We start from the raw sequence: 10,000 nt of genomic DNA, 5'->3' as shown, positions 1-10,000 counted from the left end.
AGAGTGAACTGTAACTCAACAAACCGGACAAAACTTGAAAAACTTGAAAGTAATAAGGTTTCTTCCACTTCAATGTTCTGCTGCTTGAACAGAGCATCGTAAAAATTAGTTCCCAGCAAAAATTTTAGTCATCTTTGACCGCAAAAATTTGTTCCCGCAAACCACAAAAACTCGCCAATCCGCAAAATTAAACTCCCGCAAAATTTTCGTGCTACACGGTAGCTATTTTTTCAAGACAATAACGGAAGAAATAATGTTAATTTTATAATATATTTTCATGTTATGAGCAATAAATAGGAAGTATTATTTCAATTATTTTCCAGTGAACTAAGCTTTACAGCAAGGTTATTGACGTAACCGCAAACATGAAGACCCTCGTGTTGCTCTGTCTTGTCGTTCTTCTTCCAGCGGGTAAGTTCAATTTACCAGATATTCTTATCGGAGAAACTTTTCTCTCATACCGAGGTAGAAGTCCAATGCATCACTTTCCCTGAATAATTCGCCTTTTCGCTATGTCTACATTTGCATCTACATATTTTAGTTGCAAGATCCTTACTTGGGCAGTTCGCGAGTTGAGTGTAGTGATCTACAAGTGAAATAACGCAAATTTTAACTGATAGTTAATTGTAATTGGCAAGAATTATTCTTGGCCGAACACGAACACGTTGACCCGGTGAAGATATTGACCTGTAAAGCCCGGTTAATGTGATTTGTAAACTTGACAAAAGACCAAATACGTTGGGTCGGATGGGACTAAAGAACATATTCGACGTTTGAAGTACGAACTATTTCCACATTTTAAAACTCATAAAATTTACATTTGAGAGCTTTTTGTTTCAAAAACGGCATTTTGACAGATAATTCTACCTGGACTATAATACAGCACGTGCACGTGCAGCAAAATGTACTAGGGTATTATAATAACTAGTATACCCATAGTTAATTGACGGACTGGTTATGAAACTTTGCCATGAAAACAATGGTGCTGCAGTTTAAGTTGGAAGGGCCGCGACCGTGCACAATCCTTTGTTTTAACTGTTCACACCACAGTTGAATATCTTAGCAGGAACGTTTCTATTGGTCAGTTGCTCCAACGCATTTCAAAATCTATTGGAGTTTGTGCACGGTCAAGGCCAAAAACGCTAACAAAAACATATAACAAATGAGTTTGTCAAGCTTCATAACCATTGCCTTTTATTAACTATGGTATGCTCTCGTGGGGAAGGAGACGAGTTAAGAACTGTTATGTTGAGAATAGGAAGGGAAGGTTGAAAGAATTGAAAGTGAGTGGCGCATTGTGCCTTTGTGAAGCGTGAAGCAAAATAACTCAGAAAGGGCAAATAACATGAAGAACAGCTCAAAGTGTGTATTTAATGGCATGTTTAACGTCGCGTAATAAGAACTGAGAAATGAAACGCGTCAAGCTTGCCATTTAAAAAAAATATCCAGTGCAACATTTGAAGTAATATATCAAACACGAGAAGGCGTTTCCATCACACTTTCGAGTGTTTGATATGGCTTCTCAAATGATTAATAATTCTTGGAGAAATTCAAGGCTAAAGTTGGCAAAATTTTATGGTAATTAGGAACACATATCCAAACCACGGTCACAGTAGTGATTTTCTTTGTTTTCTCTTGATGAATTATTAATGAGTTTGAGAAAAATCATTCACATATTCAAGAGTTTAAGCTCAGCTGAAATGCTGCTAAATAAATTGTAATCAGAGATAATATGGAAGATTGCACGATTGGAAATATGCTGTCTCGACACTACCCACAAATCCGTTGGGTCTCATCATTCACGGTTGATGTTTTTCAGGTGTCTACGTTTTTGCAATCGAGTGATTTCAGTTTAAAAATCTTAATCTGTTTTAGTAAATGATTAAACGATTTCAGTAAACTCACAAAAAGAACTTATGAGCTTTGAGCTCTCAAAGTAAACAGCCTATCTCTGACGGACATTTCTAATTTTTTTGATGTTTGACCGCGGTCAACACTAAAACGACGAAAACGTACGAGGGCTTTTGAAAACGCTTTCCAAAGTGGAGAATCGGGTTAAGAGTGGAAGGAAGAAATGGAGCCTTCCGTAACGCTGACGTCGCTTTGCTGTCGCCGATAGTATCGCGGGTATCTTAATCTTGCGCAATTTCGTACATCTGGCCCTTTGGCCAGCGGTTGGTCCCCAGGAGAGACTGTGGGGAACTGGAATTTTATTACCGCAGGATTTCTGCGGTAAAACAATCCAAGCCATTGTGGAGTAGCCAATCACAAAAATTTTAACAAAATTCCAGTTCCCCAGAGTTTCTCCTGGCGACTAACCGCTGGCCAAACAATCTCAGGACTCTGGGTACGAGATTAAATCTTGCACACAATACAACAAAAAAAGCTGGGGAAGCAAGTGTGGAAGCAGATGGTTTTTTCCGTTTGTATATCCGCTAAAAACAAAAGGTTTTGAAAACACATAAGTGTTGAAGGTGTCTTAGAGGTTATGAAGATGCAACTGATCATGGCTTCGTACATGTAGGAGAGTGTTGCATACACAGTAAGTTCCAGTAAGAAACAAGCTCACAAGTTGAGACATATTCTTAGATTCCGGGATTCGGGTGAAATTCAGACGTTATAGTTTCATTTGGCTACCTCATGAAAGAGTGAACGTGGAGTTTTTTTTTTTGTTGTTGTTGTTTTTTGTTTCAGTCTCGATGTCGTGTGTTGACAAGTCGCCTTGGTGTCAATATTGGGCACTCAGAGGCGAATGCACCAAGAATCCCGGGTACATGAATGTCAACTGCTGTTTATGGTGCGACCATCTTAACGGTAAGTACAGCACCATTGTCAAATTTAGAGTATGTTTGATTTGCGTTATGCGAGAAATGAAAACGCAGTCTTTCATAAATCACTTTCTTTTATAAGAAAGTCGAGCCTGGCATGGGTCACAATTTTAAGAACATGTTGATAACATACCCAGTCGTGAAATTTACTTAAGAATTGTAGTTTTTCATTCTTCCAAAAATGACGTTTCGAGCGTCTGCCCCTCGCCAGAGGGCCGTCGCGAAGAATGTAAACAAAGCGATCTCAACAAGTTCCTACATTGAGTGTTTTTTGAACATGAATATCAAAAATATCTTCAAATTTTAAAAAGCTTCCCTAGAAATATATCTTCAATGGAGCCAATCAAAAGCTCTCTGACGTGCATTTAGTTCTAAGAGAGCTATACCAAGATACCTACAATATCTTTTTTTTCCAAATTCGCTGCATGCAAATGTCAGAACCTAGAAAAGCTGACATGTCGGGGAGTTTAACTAACAGTGCAATAACAGTTTTTTAGTGAACACTAACATGATTGTGGAATCAACATTAAAATTATAGGACTGATACACTAACACTTAGGAGTAAGATTCTGTGGCAGTTAGAATGCTTGTGAAGGCAGACTAGAGAGAGATTAATTGGAAAAAGATGCTTGTTAACCAACCCTGCTCTTTAGAAACTCTCTCCATGCAAATCCTCACAAATTTTTCAACATTAAAAAGACTGCCATAAAACCTAACACTTTGAGGAGACACAAATAAACAGCAACAATAGCAACTACTGCAAGTACGTCATCCGAATCCCCGGATGCAAATGACTGAGATCGAATTCCTTTTTTTCTCTTTGGAGAAAAAATCTTCCTTATTTCCCATACTATTACTTGCTGACTAACGCTGAAGCAGTTTTAAGTTAAGACAAAATAATGACGCACCATTGCCAAACCACAACAGTCAGACACGGATGCGTTTCGTTGGGATGATCCAGATCAGGATCAATGATCCAAGATCACTCGGATCATGGTGCATCAAAGGAACCGAGAAATCCACTCTGGCCAAGGATTCGTCAATTCCTTTGATGGACCATGATCCAAGTGATCTTGGATCATTGATCCTGATCGGGATTATCCCAAAGAAACGCACCCTAAATTAATAAGTCTCCAATTAGAAAGATGAGAAATATGTGGAAATTACCGTATCTCTTATTGTAAAATAAATTTGACACCTCTTTTGATAGATTTAAAAAGCCAAGATTGTACTAACAGCCACAGTAGCTGTTCTGGCTGGGCAAACAGAGGCGAGTGCTGTAAAAACCCCGCTTACATGATGGACAAGTGTTGTCAATCTTGCAAGGACAAGGGTAAGTATAAATGATAGAATTTTACTAGATTTCCTCGTGGGAAAATGCAATTACAAAAGATAAAAGGCTAAAATTGTGGGTGGGAAGTTAAAAAAAGAGTAAAAGCTTGACCAGGAACCCAAACGTACAGCGTTTAGCAAGCTTGATTTTCAGAGGCTTAAGGAGGGTAACAATTAAAGTGCATGAAGTATTTTTTGCCACTTCTGCTGAAATTTATTCTGGGAATCGGTCACGATGGATATTTTTTTTCAATTTCCAAGTTATATATTTCAGTTTTTGCGCATATTCTCTGATAGATGGGGAGATATTCTTAAATTTGCAGCAATAAATATAATACCTTGCGAGGAGCAAACAGTGGCTTACTAAAATATCATTTTTCTCTCCTCTAAAACCTAAACATTGATAGATATCCAAAAGATGTGAGGGTGGTATCAAATGGATTAAGACGAGAAAACAATGGACCCTTCCCCAAAAGGTTTTCGTTACCGAGCATTCCCAGATAAGATGGATTAATGTTTCCTTACCTGTTTTGTACAAATAGCAAAGAGCAGATTCTGAAATTCCTATTTTAAATAGAAAGGAATTTGTTGCTATACGTCTGTGGAGAAATTTGAACTGGAAGTTCCTTATCTTAGTACTGAGCGTACACAACCTTGGTAGTAGATAAACCGACCTCCAGCTCAAATCCTCCACTACTTCAAGGTCACAGATGGTTTCATGGTTTTCACATTAACTTCAATTTATATTACATATGAATTGGCTTGTCCACGAATAGCTATAGCTAACACCTCGACGCAGAAAATAAAATAGGTAAAGCGAGAGCGGGCAGCCCTGCCTTACTAATCTACCTAAACCAAAGAAACCCCCCGACCAGCCATTATTTATTATGCAGCTTTGGTTAATATTTATAATTATATAATATTATATAATTTGAATCGTGGGAAAATGTTGCGATCATTTGGTGATAGGTCTTTTGCCGCCACGGCTCCTACATTGTGGAATGCTTTACCTCTTGCGATACAGGAATCAAGATCACTTCAGCAGCTTTAATCCTCATTGAAAACTTATCTTTTTAAATTCGCCTCTGATGCCTAGTTAAATTAATATAACTAAAATCTATCATACTGTCATGCTGTAATGCGCCTTTGATCATTCTTTGTTAAAGGCACAATATAAGTTATTAACTGTTATTATTATTATTGTTATTGTTATTAATCAGGCCTCATTCTTTGCACTTGTCAGGGGCACCCAACAACAGTTTTCTCTCAGATCCTTTGAAACGCTATTTTAGGCTATCTGGAGTGCCTTTAAAGCTCTGTAGGTTCATTTTAGGCTGCGCTATAATATTTTTGTCTGTTTGGTCATTCTAGGGGAACTTCAGTCTTTTCGAAATTACTAGGGCATTTTTGTCCATTTCCCGAAAACCTTAGGTCTTATTTTCTTTCGGAAAATCTTAGCTGACCTTTTTTCGGTACCCGAATCGACATTTTTATCAATCCGAAAACACTAGGCCTTAAATTTTCCATATCACGAAAGTTCGAGGTGAAAATTCCCCTCAGAAAATTGTAGGGGATGAAGGACCTTCCGAGCAGATAATTTACCGAAACGATCCGTTGGGTGCCCCTGACTTGTTAACTATCTTAATCAGTTGGAATTTTTTAAACAGCAATGATGCCAACTGCCTCAGAGGGAGAATAAGTTTGTGTTATTTCTCATGATCAAAGTTACATTATGCCCAATTGGGCAACTGAAGTCACTTATTAAAATTGTTTTATAAACTAAACAAACGAACTCAAAGTTGTTTAAAAAATTCTGGTGTCATATTCTTAGGAGGAGCGAACAAAGTCTGAAAACGTCAAGATTTTGGTCAAAGTAGCCAAGCATCCTTTACCTGGTAACTCTTTAGGCTAAGAGTAATTTATAATTAACAATTAGACAGCGAGCTCGAGGTTTCTATCGGCTGATAGTTGGCGAGGGGCGAAGCCCCGAGCCAACTATCAAAGGCGATAGAAACCGAGAGCGAGCCGTCTAATTGTTTTAGCATACCTCAGTGATCGATCTATGAAGCAAAAAATCTTTTTATTTCATAAATTTTGATATATTTGTCCAATGATGCATGCTAAATCGCGCGCGCTCTGACAAACTGCCGTCTATCGATCGATAGACGGCACCTGTGTAGCCAATCAGATTGCGCGTTACGCAATAGTCGGTCACTGAGGTATGCTAATTTATAATAGTGTAATTTGTCTTTGATCATTTTTCTGTCTTTTTGCCTTTCAGGTTACACGTTTCCTTAACCTCCAACGCTGAAAGAAGTAAAGCACCCCCTGGTCACCAGTTAAATTTAATATCGTTATATATGTGCTTTAAATGCAGCATTGGGAATTATGAAATACTGCTGATTTGATGTCTTATGGTGAAATAAAAAAAGGGTATATCTCCACTGATCATTGAAAGCACTTGGTTGTTGTTGTTGTTAGTTTTTTGGGGGGGAGGGGGGAGGGGGCATGATTTTCTAATAAACCCACTCAATCCCATGCCACCCCTCCAGGCAATAGATCGAAAGACCAGCGTTCCAGTAGACTTGCACCTTTATCCTTATAACCTGTAGGAGTTCACCGGTTGACCGAGTCAACTCTGCGTCCGAGTCAAATCCGAGTCAGAGTCATGTTACCGAGTCACTGGTCTGCGTGTTTTTTTTTTACTAATACCAAAAGTATTACGAAAATATCGCTTTGAATAGGACGTTTCTTTTGCCAAATTCTTTCATGGTCCAACAAGATACGACTTCTATGCAACACTGAATGCTTGATGGAGGAAACCATTGGTTTTGGAAGTTCGAACGCGCAGATGAACAGCCAGCCATGTAAGACATTGCAAACGGTGCAGGTGGCCCAAAGGCTTCTTGTGTCATTTGTAATCAGCGGATAATCAGGGCCTAGTTGTTCAAAGCCCGATTGAGCTAATCCTGGGTTAACATGAAGTTTGATTCGAGTTCAATTACTAATCAATAATGATTCTGCCAAGAGATTTTCCTCCCTCAGTTTTGACCGTCTTTTTTTACCTTAAGCTTAAAATCAGCTTTTTAAAAACAAATTTAACGAGCGAGGTAAAAACCTCGGTTAACTTTTAATCGGGGATTAGCGTAAATCAGCTTTCAAACAACCGGGACCAGTGTGACAAGACCCAGCAAATCTTGGTGAAGACGATCGAATGAAAAAAAACTAGGAATTGGACGAAAAATGTGGACGGACCGCTACTTTTTGTTAAAACTTTACTCTTTCCTTAACTTTTAGGTCAAACTTTTTCCATCTCAAGGAATGTCTACCCAGTGGTGAAGGTGGCGGTAAAAACCGAAAAAAATGCAACGCAATTGAGCACGAAAAAACGTTCTGTTTGCTGTTTCCTTGATTGTTTCTCCAGTGGGGACCGGTCGGCCAAGTATGCGTCTAGCAGATATTTCCTTAGATAATTTACTTTCATCAATGCTTGAATTTTACTTCTATGGTCTCTTATTTATTTATACAATAGAAATTGTAGGTCAAAGTATAAAGACCTATGAAACACTGAGATGGTAAACCAGTGAAATTAAAAGCTTGCAATTCCGTTACATTCCTGAAAGCTGCTCGTTTTATTCGTCCCCTCACAAAAACTCTCTTTACGCCTTTTTAGCGGAGCTCTCGCGCGCGCCGCAGGCGCGCGCAGTGGAGCCCCATAGCTAAGAGAATTTGGTAACCCGTGAACGCGAGAAATTTTGGTTTGGTTATGACGTCACTGTCCGTCCGGCGTACGTCCGTACGTCCTTCCACCCCTCTATGTAAGCCATTGTGAAATGCCACAGTCAACATGTGTGGCAACCCGCGTTTTTCTTGGTTTTTCGGCGGGAAGTTGCATCACCAACTGCGTTTTAGAAAAAGAAAAGCAAAACATAATTTTAAAGACGACAAAATACAAAGTCAATTTATGTGACCGACAGCGGAAGAAACAGCAAGACGTCTAGCGGTGGAGGAAACAAATTGACTGGCACGTCATCAGAATCTTGAAGTGAAACCATTTTACTCCGATCCGGCGCTACGAAACGTTGGACTTTTCCTCTAGAAGTGAAACGTTTCGTCCACTTGACGTTGTAAAACAAACGAAAAAAATCAACAATGGAATAAAAAGACTGATTATTCTCAGAAGAGGCAAGTATATTCATATGATTTTGTTGACAAAACTTTGCTGGATTGCTATCGTGCAAGATCTTGTTTTCTTGCAGTGTTGACACGCCGTGTAATTTAAACTTGAGCTTAATATTGTTAACTTCAGAGCAGTCTTTTGAGCTTATTTTCTTTTCGGTCCATGTTCAAAATTTCCTTTGGAGTTTTGTTTTTTAATCTCCTCCGATCTCCTCCAAATTTTACCTTTCAACTGCGGGAGAAAGAATAAGACTACGTGCGGCGGGAATTTACATGAAGGGGGCATTGATCATAAACAGCAGGCGCCGTGAGTCTTGAAGGGGCAACCCTAAAAACTGGAACGGTGGAAAGGCAGAAAATCACCCCAAATCCAAGAACACGCAACGGGTAAGGGTTAGGTTCAAGGTTACAGTTTATTTGGGGTGATTTCCGCCGTTCCATGCTTTAGGATTTGTAGTGATTTTCTACCATTCCGCCGTTCCACCGTTCCTGCTTTTAGCGTCGGCGATCGTGAACTGAATCATTTTACTCCGATCCAGCGCGACGAGAAGTTGGATTTTTCCTCTTCATTCTTGAAGTGAAAAGTGTCGCTCACTTAACGCTGGAAAACGAACGAAAAAATCAGCAATGGAATAAAAGGACTGGCTATTCTCAGAAGAGGCAAGTACATGTATATTCATGTGATTTTGTAGACAAAACTTTGCTCGTTTGCGGCTGTTTTGCAATAAATTGATTTCTTTCTGGGTTGACACGCAGTTAATACTGCTAACTTCAGAGTTGCCCTTTTAGCTCATTTTTTTCCGGTTCATGTTCATTATTTCGATCCCTTGGCGTTTTATTTTCTAATCTGGTCCAATTTTGCTTTCCAACAGCGGGAAAAAGAGCAAGGCGAATAGCGGCGACTGTTCTAGAGGCGGCACATTATAAACAGCGGATCTGATCCTCGAAGAAACGTTGGATTTTTCCTCTTGAAGTGAAACTTTTTGCTCATTTAACGTTGTAAAACGAACGAAAAGATCAGCAATGGAATAAAAGGACTGGTTATTTCCAAAGAGGCGAGTATATTTAAGCTTAAGTCTTATATGTGATTTTGTTGACAAAACTTTGCTGTCGACTTTTGCAAGTTATTTTTTTTGCAGTGTTCACACTGCAACATGTTTAACTTAAGCTACTGCTAACTTCAGAAAAGTCTCTTGAGCTCATTTTTCGGTCCATGTTCGTTATTTCCCCTGGAGTTTTATTTTCTAATCTCATTCCTTTTGGTTTCATGTAAGAAAATTTGATTCTCAGCTAGGTAAAATAGTCAGTGAAACAAACGTCTCGTAACACTTTTTTATCGTTAGCTAGCATAAACTACTGACAAGTTCTCGCATATATTTCTAATTTTTGCATTTATTTCTGACAATCTTCACAGAGAACAAACACAAACACTTTAAAGGATAGGATATGTCTTTTCAAAGAACGTTAAAGGCGAATGTAAAATTAGTCATTAGTGTGACCTGATTTTCATCATAACAACAAAAGTACGCAAAATTTGTTCGTTTGTTTGTGCAAATTTTTGAAGATCGTCGTTTAGTTTATCTCTGTTCTGATTGTTATGAATTATCACAGTTTTTTTTTCCATTTATTACTCCAGGATACATGTATATTTTAAGTCTGTT

At 38.7% G+C, this 10,000-nt stretch overlaps 1 protein-coding gene across 1 annotated transcript; it reads left to right on the top strand.

Annotated features, from left to right (window-relative positions):
• The first annotated feature begins 284 nt into the window (after nt 1-284).
• On the top strand, nt 285-6,458 carry LOC146469591 (uncharacterized). The gene is made up of 4 exons (XM_085123108.1): nt 285-411; nt 2,695-2,814; nt 4,039-4,161; nt 6,442-6,458. Exons 1-4 carry the CDS (start codon nt 366-368, stop codon nt 6,456-6,458), a joined length of 306 nt encoding a protein of 101 aa, XP_084979234.1. The 5' UTR covers nt 285-365.
• The last annotated feature ends 3,542 nt before the right edge of the window (nt 6,459-10,000 follow it).

Source organism: Pavona decussata, unplaced genomic scaffold, assembly GCF_977016875.1.
Source record: "Pavona decussata unplaced genomic scaffold, jaPavDecu1.1 SCAFFOLD_122, whole genome shotgun sequence".
Taxonomy (NCBI): Eukaryota; Metazoa; Cnidaria; class Anthozoa; order Scleractinia; family Agariciidae; genus Pavona; species Pavona decussata.
This window is presented reverse-complemented; position numbering and strand designations above follow the sequence as displayed.